This window comes from Artemia sp. Qi Xiang Cuo, chromosome 18 (assembly GCF_049724085.1).
Source record: "Artemia sp. Qi Xiang Cuo chromosome 18, ASM4972408v1, whole genome shotgun sequence".
NCBI classification, from domain to species: Eukaryota; Metazoa; Arthropoda; class Branchiopoda; order Anostraca; family Artemiidae; genus Artemia; species Artemia sp. Qi Xiang Cuo.
The window spans coordinates 26,111,017-26,129,365 of NC_142811.1; the positions used below are offsets into that span (position 1 = coordinate 26,111,017).

The 18,349-nt window shown below is 30.4% G+C and overlaps 1 protein-coding gene across 1 annotated transcript in view; it reads left to right on the top strand.

Moving 5' to 3' along the window:
• LOC148941371 (uncharacterized) overlaps positions 1–18,349 on the top strand; it is a 149,786-nt gene that overhangs the window by 63,661 nt on the left and 67,776 nt on the right. Inside the window, exon 5 of the mRNA XM_089104157.1 lies at positions 5,505–5,708. Coding sequence (XP_088960283.1) covers positions 5,505–5,708 — 204 coding nt within the window. The remainder of the gene's footprint in view (positions 1–5,504; positions 5,709–18,349) is intronic.

Here is an 18,349-nt window from a genome sequence, read left to right on the forward strand (position 1 = left end):
AGAACTGGAATTTTTCTTCACTTTGTTGAGAAAATTTTAAATTGAATTAGAACTTTTTATCTTCCATGAAAATATTCATAAGTATGGTATTACTTTTTCTATCTTCCAACCGAAAAATTAGAATTGTACTTTTAAATTTCTTTATCTCTTTGTGAAATAAAGAACTGAAGTGGAAGATTTTAGCTTTCTCTGGAGAAATTAGAATTAAAGTGTGTTCTTTGGTAAAATTCAGAAGAGAACTTGAAATTTTTGTTCACTTCGTTGAGAAAATTTAAAAATGAACTAGAACTTTTTAAATTCATATAAAATAATAACAATCATAGTATAACTTTTCATCTCTGACACCGAAAAATTAGAATTTAACTTTAAATTTCTTTATGTCTTTGTGAAATAAAGATATGAAGTGGAAGATTTTTTTTTTCTCTGTGGAAATTAGAATTGAAGAGTGTTCTTTGGTAAATTTCAGAAGAGAACTGGAATTTTTCTTCACTTCGTTGAGAAAATTTTAAATTGAACTAGAACTTTTTATCTTCCATGAAAATATTCACGAGTATGATATTAATTTTTCTATCTACCACCGAAAAAAATTTAGAATAGAACTTTAAATTTCTTTAAGCCTTTGTGAAATAATGAACTGAAGTGGAAGATTTTTGTTTTCACTGTCGAAATTAGAATTGAAGTGCGTTCTTTGGTAAAATTCAGAAGAGAACTTAACTTTTTCTTCACTTTTTTTAGAAAATTTTAAATTGAATTAGAACTTTTTATCTTCCATGAAAATATTCACAAGCGTGTTCTTACTTTTTTTCTATCGTACAACCTAACAATTATAATAGAAATTTAAATTTATTTATGTCTGTGTGAAAAATAAAGAAATGAAGTGTCAGATTTTTGATTTCACTGTCGAAATTAGAATTGAAGTGAGTTCTGTGGTAAAATTCAGAAGAGAACTGGAATTTTTCTTCACTTTGTTGGGAAAATTTTAAATTGAAGTAGAACTTTTTATCTTCAATGAAAATATTCATAAATATGGTATTACTTTTTCTATCTTCCAACCGAAAAATTAGAATTGTACTTTAAATTTCTTTATCTCTTTGTGAAATAAAGAACTGAAGTGGAAGATTTTAGCTTTCTCTTGAGAAATTAGAATTAAAGTGTGTTCTTTGGTAAAATTCCGAAGAGAACTTGAAATTTTTGTTCACTTCGTTGAGAAAATTTAAAAATGAACTAGAACTTTTTACCTTCATAGAAAATAATCAAACTCATAGTATAACTTGTCCTATCTGACACCGAAAAATTAGAATTGAACTTTAAATTTATTTATTTGTTTGTGAAATAAATAAATGAAGTGGAAGATTTTTGTTTTCTCTGTTGAAATTAGAATTGATGCGTGTTCTTTGTTAAAGTTCAGAAGAGAACTGGAATTTTTCTTCACTTAGTTGAGAAAATTTTAAATTGAATTAGAACTTTTATATCTTCCATGAAAATATTCACAAGTATGGTATTACTTTTTCTATCTTCCATCGAAAAATTTAGAATTGAACTTTAAATTTCTTTATGTCTTTGTGAAATAAAGAACTGAAGTGGAAGATTTTTATTTTCTCTGTAGAAATTAGAAATGAATTGTGTTCTTTGATAAAATTCCGACGTGAACTTGAACTTTTTTATCTTCCGTGAAAAATTGAGTCTGCTAGTAGCATCTCTATCTCTAAAAATTCTTTTTCTTTCATCTCTGACCTTTTTAATAGATATTCTGAACGTTAACTTTCTGCCAAAACCTAAAAATAATGAACACTTAACAAAATAATGCATAAAATATTTTTAATGAAATGATGACATGTAGAATATTAATATAAAAATACGTTAAATACATTATTACACATTATTAGTACACTTGCGCTTCACTTTCCGTCAATTCATCGTTATATTCATTGATGATATTGTCTGCTAATGTCCTTTTTATTCTGCCTGCGATTTCACTGTCTATTGTCACATTATTTTTACATAGATGGCAGTTTTGACACATTGACAAGATATGATTTATGATGTTGGTGCAGGAATATGCTTGTCTTCTTCTTGTTCTCTTTAAAATGCTAATACCGGAAAGAGGATGATAGGATTTATCAACAGGTAATGTGTTACCAGAAGCCGTAGCAAGGAGTTGTCTCCGATCATCGACAATTATTTTTAAGTTTGCATTCTCTTTGAGCACTAATTTCTCTGGTAATGATACTCTTGAATATCCACCGTTTACACGATTGAAATTCTTGGGTACTCCAAAGAAATCTAACTTCTCACTGTCATCACAACGCATGCATACATTTCCAATAGTGTTACCGCTTGCACTCGTTTCATAGTTCAGGTATTTCTGCTTGTCAGCATTCAATACAACAAATATTTTTTCATGTGCACATACGGTCGTCGAATAATTCATCCTCACTTTTTTACAGATATGAATTGTGTGTTTATCCTTTCACTGCGCAAGAAATACTGGTTTAATGCATGTAATAAACTAGGTAGTGTCGATAACCTGCCATAGAGTACCAGTGGGAAAGCCAAGTCGTGTACATGAACACGCGCAGAGTATGATTTGTAGAGCCGTAAGCATATTTCATTTCATTTTAAGATAAGTAAAAAAGTTAAAAAAATACCATTTTAAAAAATTCAAGAAAGTATTTACGAATTGGGGAGGGGAATCTTTGAGGTTGGAAAATGGGTTTAGGAATGACATTATGAATGGAACTTGTTCAGAAAAGATATAATAAAGCCATAAAAAAGTATTAAAAAAAAAAATGGAGAGGGGAACTCTTTGGGGGGGGGGGGCCCGGGGAGGGTGTTTGGGGGACCCTTGGGGGAGGGATGTCCCTTCTGTGTCTCAATGCACAAAAAAAGTATAAAAAATGGGGGAGGGAAGGGGAGGGGGAGGTGGGAGGAGGAGGAGGAGGGATGAGGGGAGGGGAGGAGGAGGTGGGAGGAGGAGGAGGAGGAGGAGGAGGAGGAGGGGGAGGGAGTAAGAGGGAGGGGGGCCCTTTGGGGCCGGGGAGGGGGGGAGGGCCTTTGGGGTCCGGGGTGCCCTTTGGGGTCCGGGGTGCCCTTTGGGGTCCGGGGTACCCTTTGGGGTCCGGGGGGCCCTTTGAGGACCAGAGGAGGGTCTTTGAGGGTCTGAGGAGGGCATGTGGGGGGTTGGGGCTCTATGGGAGCTTGGGGGGCCTTTGAGTACCGGGGGCTTCCTTCGGGGTTGTGGTGGGGGATCGGAACCCTTTGGGGTTGGGGTAGAGGACCTCACAACACTGTTCAAATGGAACTTGTGTATTATAACGACCACACTCAAAACCTCTTCTAAAACCCTTTCTAAAATCTTCTTTCAAAATGTCTCTAACGGTTTCGCCGAAATAATCCCATAAAATGGATAAAACCGTTTCGCCCAAATAATCCCTAAACGTCATTTCAGCGTGTTCCTTTTGTATGGCATCTCTGCGCTAACGCATTTCAAATTTCTAGGAAACCCTTTCCTACGTTAATCTCTTCATCTCATAAATTTTCCTAGCTAAACTATTAGGGTTTCGTTAGAATATCAATTTACCTCTCCGACTTAAAGCTCCGTGAAGCCGTATTTAAAAATAGAATTTATATCTCTTTAGACTCCCACATAATTCCAAGATAACAAGTGATGTCAATTATAATTCCTGACACTAAAGATCAATGAAGCCCTATTTAAAAATAGAATATTAATTTTTCTCTCTGACCTAAAGAACGTTTATCCCTCAGACCTAAGATTAAAGAAGCCTTAATGTTTCTTAATTCTCCCTTTCGTGAATCAATAATTTTCCCTAGCGATTATGTAAATCATGTTCAGAAACATTAATGTTTCTTAATTCCCTATTCGTGAATCAACAAATCCAACTAGCGATTATGTAAATCAAGTTCACAGGTGCTACTCGTGACAGGACCACGTGGTTTATGGTTTTCCAAGTGAGAAAGTTCCTGTTTTTCAAATTCTCACTGACAAAAACCATAAAAACAGACATAAATGTGAGAAAATTCATGTTTTTCAAATTCTCACTGATAAAAACCAAAAAACATCCATAAATTGATGTTGACATCCATGAAAAACATCAAATAAATCGAACAACACACATATTCATCCATGAAAACAGCCATAAATGTGAGAAAATTCATGTTTTTCCAAGTGAGAAAATTCCTGTTTTTTCATTCTCACTGAGAAAACCATAAACCACGTGGTTCGTCCCGGAGTCGGACCCCTTCCTCTACTGCCCCCTTCATAGCAATGTCCCATCCCCCATGAAAACTTCCTTCATGGAAAGATCTTCCCACATAACCCCCGACCCACTACCACCCCCTACTACCAGAAAAAATTCCCCCTGAAAGCGTCTGCATACTTCCCAATAACCAATGCTATATGTTAACATTGGGTAAAGTTCATAACTGTCATCCCTCCCCCTGGGGGCTTCGAGGGATTAAGTCATCCTAAAAGACATAGTTATCACATTTTCGACCTTAATAAAGGCTATCTCAAAATTTTTATCAGGTGACTTTGGGAAAAAAAGCGCGTCTAGGGGGCCTAGTTGCCTTCCATTTTTTTGGTCACTTAAAAAGGGCACTAGAACTTTTAATTTCTGTTCCAACGAGCCCTTCTATGATATTCTAGGACCACTGGATCTATGCGATTACCCCTGGAAAAAAAAAAAAAAAATAAATAAATAAATAAACACGCATCCGTGATCTTTCTTCTGGCAAAAAATGAAAAATTCCACATTTTTGTAGATAGGAGCTTGAAACCTCTACAGTAGGGTTCTCTGATACGCTGAATATGATGGTGTGATTTTCATTAAGCTTTTAGGCTTAATGAAAATAAGCCTATAGCTTTTAGGGGGTCTTTTCGCCTTTTTTCGAAAATAAGCCAAATATTCTCAAGCGTAACTTTTGATGGGTAGGATTAAACTTGATGAAACTTATATATTTGAAACCACAATTAAAATCTTATTCTTTTGATGTATCTATTGATATCAAAATTTTGTTTTTTAGGCTTTCGGTTACCATTGAGCCGGGTCGCTCCTTACTTACAGTTCGTTATCACGAACTGTTTGATTAAAAAAGAAAATAAACTAAAAAAGGACTAAGGCAGTACTTCCTTTCTAACATTAAAACGGATGGCACATCCATTGAGTCCAATCTCCAATGAGTCCAATCATAGTATGTGAATGACGATTTTGTGCTTTGTAAGTATTAAAAAAGAAAAAAACTAAAAAAAGAACTTCCTTTCTAACCTTAAAAAATGTAGCCTATTTCTTCAGATAATAAAAGTTTTCCATCTTAGAAATAAAGCTAACAAAATAAAACATATATTACGGAGATGAGATTGAAGTCTTCCCTGAACTGTATATAGGCAAAACTCATTCAGGATGTAGAGATGCGTCTTTGTCACTTATGCAGACAGTGTCATGAGTTTATTTCTATTTTATGTGCTGTATTGTTCTTTCTTTCAGGTACTTTCTGGGGATACTTTGAAACTTTCATTTTCTGGTTTTTGGAAGATTTAGGAGGCTCTAACCTACTTATGGGATTAACAATTACCGTATCTGGGGCATCTGGTATCCCATTTCTTTTACTCTTTGAGCCCCTGTGGAAGAAAATCGGACTGATAAATATCTATGTTATTGGCTTCATAGTATACATTTTCCGCTTTGTTGGTAAGCGTCCTTTTCTTATGTTTCAGTATATATTCATCTTACGGATTAATGATAGTTTTTCATATAGGTTAAGAGGATGTGGTACCTTAATTTATCGTCCTATCTCGTCCATTATAATTTTTTGGTTTGGGTGGCTAATATCCCTCTTTCCTATAAGGCGACTACATGTTTATACATATTCTAATAATTAAAATCAGTTATCTTTTAGTTGGCAATTTTCTCCGTTGGCATTTTTTATATGAAGCTAATTTATTTGGGAACTGACTATTGATATATTTTTTAGACACCAATTTATTTATCCACAAACCTTAAAATTTTGTTGTAAGCATCCTTCGTACTTAATAATTCTAATATCCCTTTTTCATACCCCGACGACTACCAAATGCAAAGGGACTATAATATATACACATATTCTAATAGTTAAAATCAGTATGGTTTTTTCTTTGACAATTTTCTTCGTTCTCATTTTTTGGAGCTAATTTATTTAGGAATTGACTATAAATATATTTGTTGAATACTAATTTATCTATCCACGTGCCTGAAAATTTGGTTGAAGATATCCTTCGTACCCACTAACTCCAATGTCCCTTTTTCCTACCCTAACGAGTACCAGATACAAAGTGGCTATATAAGTATGTAAAAGTATTCTAATAATTAAAATCAGTAAGGTTTTTTCTTTGGCAATTTTCTTCGTTGTCATTTTTTATATGAAGCTAATTTATAGGGGAACTGACTATAAATGTATTTGTTAGACCCTAATTTATTTATCCACATGCCTTAAAATTTGGTTGAATACATCATTTTTACTCAATAACTCAAATATCCCTTTTTCCTACCCTAACGAGCACCAAATACAAAGTGCCTATATATGTAAATATATTCGAATAAATAAAATCAGTAACGTTTTCTCTTTGGCAATTTTCTTCGTTGTCATTTTTTATATGAAGCTAATTTATAGGGGAACTGACTATAAATGTATTTGTTAGACCCTAATTTATTTATCCACATGCCTTAAAATTTGGTTGAATACATCATTTTTACTCAATAACTCAAATATCCCTTTTTCCTACCCTAACGAGCACCAAATACAAAGTGCCTATATATGTAAATATATTCGAATAAATAAAATCAGTAACGTTTTCTCTTTGGCAATTTTCTTCGTTGTCATTTTTTATATGAAGCTAATTTATAGGAGAACTGACTATAAATGTATTTGTTAGACCCTAATTTTTTTTTATCCACGTACCATAATATTTGGTTGAACACATCCTTTGTGCTCAATAGCTCAAATATCCCTTTTTCCTACCCTAAGGAGTACCAGATACAAAGTGACTATATAAGTATGTAAACGTATTCTAATAATTAAAATCAGTAAGGTTTTTCTTTGGCAATTTTCTTCTTTGTCATTTTTTATATGAAGCTTATTTATAGGGGAACTGACTATAAATGTATTTGTTAGACCCTAATTTTTTTATCCACATACCTTAATATTTGGTTGAACACATCCTTTGTACTCAATAACTCAAATATCCCTTTTTCCTACCCTAACGAGTACCAAATACAAAGTGCCTATATATGTAAATATATTCGAATAAATAAAATCAGTAACGTTTTCTCTTTGGCAATTTTCTTCGTTGTCATTTTTTATATGAAGCTAATTTATAGGAGAACTGACTATAAATGTATTTGTTAGACCTTAATTTTTTTTTATCCACATACCATAATATTTGGTTGAACACATCCTTTGTGCTCAATAGCTCAAATATCCCTTTTTCCTACCCTAAGGAGTACCAGATACAAAGTGACTATATAAGTATGTAAAAGTATTCTAATAATTAAAATCAGTAAGGTTTTTCTTTGGCAATTTTCTTCTTTGTCATTTTTTATATGAAGCTTATTTATAGGGGAACTGACTATAAATGTATTTGTTAGACCCTAATTTTTTTATCCACATACCTTAATATTTGGTTGAACACATCCTTTGTACTCAGTAACTCAAATATCCCTTTTTCCTACCCTAACGAGTACCAAATACAAAGTGCCTATATATGTAAATATATTCTAATAAATAAAATCAATAAGGTTTTTTCTTTGGCAATTTTCTTCGTTGTCATTTTTTATATGAAGCTAATTTATAGGGGAACTGACTATAAATGTATTTGTTAGACCCTAATTTATTTATTCACATGCCTTAAAATTTCGTTGAACACATCCTTTGTACTCAATAACTCAAATATCCCTTTTTCCTACCCTAACGAGTGCCAGATACAAAGTGACTATATAAGTATGTAAACATATTTTTATATGGAGGTAATTTTTTTGGGAACTGACTATAAATATATTTGTTAGACCCTAATTTATTTATCCGCATACCTTAAAATTAGGTTGGATACATCCTTTGTAATCAATAGCTCTAATATCTCTTGTTCCTACTCTAATGAGTACCAATTACAAAGTGACTATATGTGTAAACATATTTTAATAATCCAAATCAATAGCGTTTTTTCTTTGGCAATTTTCTTCCTTTTTCATTTTTTATATGGAGGTAATTTATTTGGGAACTGACTATAAATATATTTGTTAGACCCTAATTTATTTATCCGCATACCTTAAAATTAGGTTGAATACATCCTTTGTAATCAATAGCTCTAATATCTCTTGTTCCTACTCTAATGAGTACCAATTACAAAGTGACTATATGTGTAAACATATTCTAATAATCCAAATCAATAGCGTTTTTTCTTTGGCAATTTTCTTCCTTTTCATTTTTTATATGGAGGTAATTTTTTTGGGAACTGACTATAAATATATTTGTTGGACCCTAATTTATTTATCCGCATACCTTAAAATTAGGTTGAATACATCCTTTGTAATCAATAGCTCTAATATCTCTTGTTCCTACTCTAATGAGTACCAATTACAAAGTGACTATATGTGTAAACATATTCTAATAATCCAAATCAAGAGCGTTTTTTCTTTGGCAATTTTCTTCCTTTTCATTTTTTATATGGAGGTAATTTTTTTGGGAACTGACTATAAATATATTTGTTAGACCCTAATTTATTTATCCGCATACCTTAAAATTAGGTTGAATACATCCTTTGTAATCAATAGCTCAAATATCTCTTGTTCCTACTCTAATGAGTACCAATTACAAAGTGACAATATGTGTAAACATATTCTAATAATCCAAATCAATAGCGTTTTTTCTTTGGCAATTTTCTTCCTTTTCATTTTTTATATGGAGGTAATTTATTTGAGAACTGACTATAAATATATTTGTTAGACCCTAATTTATTTATCCGCATACCTTAAAATTTGGTTGAACACATCCTTTGTACTCAATAGCTCTAATATCTCTTGTTCCTACTCTAATGAGTACCAATTACAAAGTGACTATATGTGTAAACATATTCTAATAATCAAAACCAATAGCGTTTTTTCTTTGGCAATTTTCTTCCTTTTCATTTTTTATATGAAGGTAATTTATTTGGGAACTGACTATAAATATATTTGTTAGACCCTAATTTATTTATCCGCATACCTTAAAATTAGGTTGAATACATCCTTTGTAATCAATAGCTCTAATATCTCTTGTTCCTACTCTAACGAGTACCAAATACAAATTGCCTAAATGTGTAAACATATTCTAATAATCAAAATCAATAGCGTTTTTTCTTTGGCAATTTTCTTCCTTTTCATTTTTTATATGGAGGTAATTTATTTGGGAACTGACTATAAATATATTTGTTAGACCCTAATTTATTTATCCGCATACCTTAAAATTTGGTTGAACACATCCTTTGTAATCAATAGCTCTAATATCTCTTGTTCCTACTCTAACGAGTACCAAATACAAAGTGCCTAAATGTGTAAACATATTCTAATAATCAAAATCAATAGCGTTTTTTCTTTGGCAATTTTCTTCCTTTTCATTTTTTATATGGAGGTAATTTATTTGGGAACTGACTATAAATATATTTGTTAGACCCTAATTTATTTATCCGCATACCTTAAAATTTGGTTGAACACATCCTTTGTAATCAATAGCTCTAATATCTCTTGTTCCTACTCTAACGAGTACCAAATACAAAGTGACTATATGTGTAAACATATTCTAATAATCAAAATTAATAGCGTTTTTTCTTTGGCAATTTTGTTCCTTGTCATTTTTTATATGGAGGTAATTTATTTGGGAACTGACTATAAATATATTTGTTAGTCCCTAATTTATTTATCCGCATACCTTAAAATTTGGTTGAACACATCCTTTGTAATCAATAGCTCTAATATCTCTTGTTCCTACTCTAACGAGTGCCAAATACAAAGTGACTATATGTGTAAACATATTCTAATAATCAAAATTAATAGCGTTTTTTCTTTGGCAATTTTGTTCCTTGTCATTTTTATATGGAGGTAATTTATTTGGGAACTGACTATAAATATATTTGTTAGGCCCTAATTTATTTATCCGCATACCTTAAAATTTGGTTGAACACATCCTTTGTACTCAATAGCTCTAATATCTCTTGTTCCTACTCTAATGAGTACCAATTACAAAGTGACTATATGTGTAAACATATTCTAATAATCAAAACCAATAGCGTTTTTTCTTTGGCAATTTTCTTCCTTTTCATTTTTTATATGAAGGTAATTTATTTGGGAACTGACTATAAATATATTTGTTAGACCCTAATTTATTTATCCGCATACCTTAAAATTAGGTTGAATACATCCTTTGTAATCAATAGCTCTAATATCTCTTGTTCCTACTCTAACGAGTACCAAATACAAAGTGCCTAAATGTGTAAACATATTCTAATAATCAAAATCAATAGCGTTTTTTCTTTGGCCATTTTCTTCCTTTTCATTTTTTATATGGAGGTAATTTATTTGGGAACTGACTATAAATACATTTGTTAGACCCTAATTTATTTATCCGCATACCTTAAAATTAGGTTGAATACATCCTTTGTAATCAATAGCTCTAATATCTCTTGTTCCTACTCTAACGAGTACCAAATACAAAGTGACTATATGTGTAAACATATTCTAATAATCCAAATCAATAGCGTTTTTTCTTTGGCAATTTTCTTCCTTTCCATTTTTTATATGGAGGTAATTTATTTGGGAACTGACTATAAATATATTTGTTAGACCCTAATTTATTTATCCGCATACCTTAAATTTTGGTTGAACATATCCTTTGTAATCAATAGCTCTAATATCTCTTGTTCCTACTCTAACGAGTGCCAAATACAAAGTGACTATATGTGTAAACATATTCTAATAATTAAAATTAATAGCGTTTTTTCTTTGGCAATTTTGTTCCTTGTCATTTTTTATATGGAGATAATTTATTTGGGAACTGACTATAAATATATTTGTTAGGCCCTAATTTATTTATCCGCATACCTTAAAATTTGGTTGAACACATCCTTTGTAATCAATAGCTCTAATATCTCTTGTTCCTACTCTAACGAGTGCCAAATACAAAGTGACTATATGTGTAAACATATTCTAATAATCAAAATTAATAGCGTTTTTTCTTTGGCAATTTTGTTCCTTGTCATTTTTTATATGGAGGTAATTTATTTGGGAACTGACTATAAATATATTTGTTAGGCCCTAATTTATTTATCCGCATACCTTAAAATTTGGTTGAACACATCCTTTGTAATCAATAGCTCTAATATCTCTTGTTCCTACTCTAACGAGTACCAAATACAAAGTGCCTAAATGTGTAAACATATTCTAATAATCAAAATCAATAGCGTTTTTTCTTTGGCAATTTTCTTCCTTTTCATTTTTTATATGGAGGTAATTTATTTGGGAACTGACTATAAATATATTTGTTAGACCCTAATTTATTTATCCGCATACCTTAAAATTTGGTTGAACACATCCTTTGTAATCAATAGCTCTAATATCTCTTGTTCCTACTCTAACGAGTCCCAAATACAAAGTGACTATATGTGTAAACATATTCTAATAATCAAAATTAATAGCGTTTTTTCTTTGGCAATTTTGTTCCTTGTCATTTTTTATATGGAGGTAATTTATTTGGGAACTGACTATAAATATATTTGTTAGGCCCTAATTTATTTATCCGCATACCTTAAAATTTGGTTGAACACATCCTTTGTAATCAATAGCTCTAATATCTCTTGTTCCTACTCTAACGAGTGCCAAATACAAAGTGACTATATGTGTAAACATATTCTAATAATCAAAATTAATAGCGTTTTTTCTTTGGCAATTTTGTTCCTTGTCATTTTTATATGGAGGTAATTTATTTGGGAACTGACTATAAATATATTTGTTAGGCCCTAATTTATTTATCCGCATACCTTAAAATTTGGTTGAACACATCCTTTGTAATCAATAGCTCTAATATCTCTTGTTCCTACTCTAACGAGTACCAAATACAAAGTGACTATATGTGTAAACATTTTCTAATAATTAAAATCAATAGAGTTTTTTCGTTGGCAATTTTCTTCCTCGTCATTTTATATATGGAGGTAATTTATTTGGGAACTGACTATAAATATATTCGTTATACTCTAATTTTTTTATCCGCATACCTTAAAATTAGGTTGAACACATCCTTTGTAATCAATAGCTCTAATATCTTTTGTTCCTACTCTAACGAGTACCAAATACAAAGTGACTATATGTGTAAACATATTCTAATAATCAAAATTAATAGCGTTTTTTCTTTGGCAATTTTGTTCCTTGTCATTTTTTATATGGAGGTAATTTATTTGGGAACTGACTATAAATATATTTGTTAGGCCCTAATTTATTTATCCACATACCTTAAAATTTGGTTGAACACATCCTTTGTACTCAATAGCTCTAATATCTCTTTTTCCCACCCTAACGAGTACCAAATATAAAGTGACTATATGTGTAAACATTTTCTAATAATTAAAATCAATAGCGTTTTTTCGTTGGCAATTTTCTTCCTTGTCATTTTATATATCGAGGTAATTTATTTGGGAACTGACTATAAATATATTCGTTATACCCTAATTTTTTTATCCGCATACCTTAAAATTAGGTTGAATACATCCTTTGTAATCAATAGCTCTAATATCTCTTGTTCCTACTCTAACGAGTACCAAATACAAAGTGTACACGAGTACCAAATAATATGTGTAAACATATTCTAATAATCAAAATTAATAGCGTTTTTTCTTTGGCAATTTTGTTCCTTGTCATTTTTTATATGGAGGTAATTTATTTGGGAACTGACTATAAATATATTTGTTAGGCCCTAATTTATTTATCCACATACCTTAAAATTTGGTTGAACACATCCTTTGTACTCAATAGCTCTAATATCTCTTTTTCCCACCCTAACGAGTACCAAATATAAAGTGACTATATGTGTAAACATTTTCTAATAATTAAAATCAATAGCGTTTTTTCGTTGGCAATTTTCTTCCTTGTCATTTTATATATGGAGGTAATTTATTTGGGAACTGACTATAAATATATTCGTTATACCCTAATTTTTTTATCCGCATACCTTAAAATTAGGTTGAACACATCCTTTGTAATCAATAGCTCTAATATCTCTTGTTCCTACTCTAACGAGTACCAAATACAAAGTGACTATATGTGTAAACATATTCTAATAATCAAAATTAATAGCGTTTTTTCTTTGGCAATTTTGTTCCTTGTCATTTTTTATATGGAGGTAATTTATTTGGGAACTGACTATAAATATATTTGTTAGGCCCTAATTTATTTATCCACATACCTTAAAATTTGGTTGAACACATCCTTTGTACTCAATAGCTCTAATATCTCTTTTTCCCACCCTAACGAGTACCAAATATAAAGTGACTATATGTGTAAACATTTTCTAATAATTAAAATCAATAGCGTTTTTTCGTTGGCAATTTTCTTCCTTGTCATTTTATATATGGAGGTAATTTATTTGGGAACTGACTATAAATATATTCGTTATACCCTAATTTTTTTATCCGCATACCTTAAAATTAGGTTGAATACATCCTTTGTAATCAATAGCTCTAATATATCTTGTTCCTACTCTAACGAGTACCAAATACAAAGTGACTATATGTGTAAACATATTCTAATAATCAAAATTAATAGCGTTTTTTCTTTGGCAATTTTGTTCATTGTCATTTTTTATATGGAGGTAATTTATTTGGGAACTGACTATAAATATATTTGTTAGGCCCTAATTTATTTATCCACATACCTTAAAATTTGGTTGAACACATCCTTTGTACTCAATAGCTCTAATATCTCTTTTTCCCACCCTAACGAGTACCAAATATAAAGTGACTATATGTGTAAACATTTTCTAATAATTAAAATCAATAGCGTTTTTTCGTTGGCAATTTTCTTCCTTGTCATTTTATATATGGAGGTAATTTATTTGGGAACTGACTATAAATATATTCGTTATACCCTAATTTTTTTATCCGCATACCTTAAAATTAGGTTGAACACATCCTTTGTAATCAATAGCTCTAATATCTCTTGTTCCTACTCTAACGAGTACCAAATACAAAGTGACTATATGTGTAAACATATTCTAATAATCAAAATTAATAGCGTTTTTTCTTTGGCAATTTTGTTCCTTGTCATTTTTTATATGGAGGTAATTTATTTGGGAACTGACTATAAATATATTTGTTAGGCCCTAATTTATTTATCCACATACCTTAAAATTTGGTTGAACACATCCTTTGTACTCAATAGCTCTAATATCTCTTTTTCCCACCCTAACGAGTACCAAATATAAAGTGACTATATGTGTAAACATTTTCTAATAATTAAAATCAATAGCGTTTTTTCGTTGGCAATTTTCTTCCTTGTCATTTTATATATGGAGGTAATTTATTTGGGAACTGACTATAAATATATTCGTTATACCCTAATTTTTTTATCCGCATACCTTAAAATTAGGTTTAATACATCCTTTGTAATCAATAGCTCTAATATCTCTTGTTCCTACTCTAACGAGTACCAAATACAAAGTGACTATATGTGTAAACATATTCTAATAATCAAAATTAATAGCGTTTTTTCTTTGGCAATTTTGTTCCTTGTCATTTTTTATATGGAGGTAATTTATTTGGGAACTGACTATAAATATATTTGTTAGGCCCTAATTTATTTATCCGCATACCTTAAAATTTGGTTGAACACATCCTTTGTAATCAATAGCTCTAATATCTCTTGTTCCTACTCTAACGAGTACCAAATACAAAGTGACTATATGTGTAAACATTTTCTAATAATCAAAATTAATAGCGTTTTTTCTTTGGCAATTTTGTTCCTTGTCATTTTTTATATGGAGGTAATTTATTTGGGAACTGACTATAAATATATTTGTTAGACCCTAATTTATTTGTCCGCATACCTTAAATTTTGGTTGAACACATCCTTTGTAATCAATAGCTCTAATATCTCTTGTTCCTACTCTAACGAGTACCAAATACAAAGTGACTATATGTGTAAACATATTCTAATAATCAAAATTAATAGCGTTTTTTCTTTGGCAATTTTGTTACTTGTCATTTTTTATATGGAGGTAATTTATTTGGGAACTGACTATAAATATATTTGTTAGGCCCTAATTTATTTATCCGCATACCTTAAAATTTGGTTGAACACATCCTTTGTAATCAATAGCTCTAATATCTCTTGTTCCTACTCTAACGAGTGCCAAATACAAAGTGACTATATGTGTAAACATATTCTAATAATCAAAATTAATAGCGTTTTTTCTTTGGCAATTTTGTTCCTTGTCATTTTTTATATGGAGGTAATTTATTTGGGAACTGACTATAAATATATTTGTTAGGCCCTAATTTATTTATCCACATACCTTAAAATTTGGTTGAACACATCCTTTGTACTCAATAGCTCTAATATCTCTTTTTCCCACCCTAACGAGTACCAAATATAAAGTAACTATATGTGTAAACATTTTCTAATAATTAAAATCAATAGCGTTTTTTCGTTGGCAATTTTCTTCCTTGTCATTTTATATATGGAGGTAATTTATTTGGGAACTGACTATAAATATATTCGTTATACCCTAATTTATTTATCCGCATACCTTAAAATTAGGTTGAATACATCCTTTGTAATCAATAGCTCTAATATCTCTTGTTCCTACTCTAACGAGTGCCAATACAAAGTGATTATATGTGTAAACATATTCTAATAATCAAAATTAATAGCGTTTTTTCTTTGGCAATTTTGTTCCTTGTCATTTTTATATGGAGGTAATTTATTTGGGAACTGACTATAAATATATTTGTTAGGCCCTAATTTATTTATCCGCATACCTTAAAATTTGGTTGAACACATCCTTTGTAATCAATAGCTCTAATATCTCTTGTTCCTACTCTAACGAGTGCCAAATACAAAGTGACTATATGTGTAAACATTTTCTAATAATTAAAATCAATAGCGTTTTTTCGTTGGCAATTTTCTTCCTCGTTATTTTATATATGGAGGTAATTTATTTGGGAACTGACTATAAATATATTCGTTATACTCTAATTTTTTTATCCGCATACCTTAAAATTAGGTTGAACACATCCTTTGTAATCAATAGCTCTAATATCTTTTGTTCCTACTCTAACGAGTACCAAATACAAAGTGACTATATGTGTAAACATATTCTAATAATCAAAATTAATAGCGTTTTTTCTTTGGCAATTTTGTTCCTTGTCATTTTTTATATGGAGGTAATTTATTTGGGAACTGACTATAAATATATTTGTTAGGCCCTAATTTATTTATCCACATACCTTAAAATTTGGTTGAACACATCCTTTGTACTCAATAGCTCTAATATCTCTTTTTCCCACCCTAACGAGTACCAAATATAAAGTGACTATATGTGTAAACATTTTCTAATAATTAAAATCAATAGCGTTTTTTCGTTGGCAATTTTCTTCCTTGTCATTTTATATATGGAGGTAATTTATTTGGGAACTGACTATAAATATATTCGTTATACCCTAATTTTTTTATCCGCATACCTTAAAATTAGGTTGAATACATCCTTTGTAATCAATAGCTCTAATATCTCTTGTTCCTACTCTAACGAGTACCAAATACAAAGTGTACACGAGTACCAAATAATATGTGTAAACATATTCTAATAATCAAAATTAATAGCGTTTTTTCTTTGGCAATTTTGTTCCTTGTCATTTTTTATATGGAGGTAATTTATTTGGGAACTGACTATAAATATATTTGTTAGGCCCTAATTTATTTATCCACATACCTTAAAATTTGGTTGAACACATCCTTTGTACTCAATAGCTCTAATATCTCTTTTTCCCACCCTAACGAGTACCAAATATAAAGTGACTATATGTGTAAACATTTTCTAATAATTAAAATCAATAGCGTTTTTTCGTTGGCAATTTTCTTCCTTGTCATTTTATATATGGAGGTAATTTATTTGGGAACTGACTATAAATATATTCGTTATACCCTAATTTTTTTATCCGCATACCTTAAAATTAGGTTGAACACATCCTTTGTAATCAATAGCTCTAATATCTCTTGTTCCTACTCTAACGAGTACCAAATACAAAGTGACTATATGTGTAAACATATTCTAATAATCAAAATTAATAGCGTTTTTTCTTTGGCAATTTTGTTCCTTGTCATTTTTTATATGGAGGTAATTTATTTGGGAACTGACTATAAATATATTTGTTAGGCCCTAATTTATTTATCCACATACCTTAAAATTTGGTTGAACACATCCTTTGTACTCAATAGCTCTAATATCTCTTTTTCCCACCCTAACGAGTACCAAATATAAAGTGACTATATGTGTAAACATTTTCTAATAATTAAAATCAATAGCGTTTTTTCGTTGGCAATTTTCTTCCTTGTCATTTTATATATCGAGGTAATTTATTTGGGAACTGACTATAAATATATTCGTTATACCCTAATTTTTTTATCCGCATACCTTAAAATTAGGTTGAATACATCCTTTGTAATCAATAGCTCTAATATCTCTTGTTCCTACTCTAACGAGTACCAAATACAAAGTGACTATATGTGTAAACATATTCTAATAATCAAAATTAATAGCGTTTTTTCTTTGGCAATTTTGTTCCTTGTCATTTTTTATATGGAGGTAATTTATTTGGGAACTGACTATAAATATATTTGTTAGGCCCTAATTTATTTATCCACATACCTTAAAATTTGGTTGAACACATCCTTTGTACTCAATAGCTCTAATATCTCTTTTTCCCACCCTAACGAGTACCAAATATAAAGTGACTATATGTGTAAACATTTTCTAATAATTAAAATCAATAGCGTTTTTTCGTTGGCAATTTTCTTCCTTGTCATTTTATATATGGAGGTAATTTATTTGGGAACTGACTATAAATATATTCGTTATACCCTAATTTTTTTATCCGCATACCTTAAAATTAGGTTGAACACATCCTTTGTAATCAATAGCTCTAATATCTCTTGTTCCTACTCTAACGAGTACCAAATACAAAGTGACTATATGTGTAAACATATTCTAATAATCAAAATTAATAGCGTTTTTTCTTTGGCAATTTTGTTCCTTGTCATTTTTTATATGGAGGTAATTTATT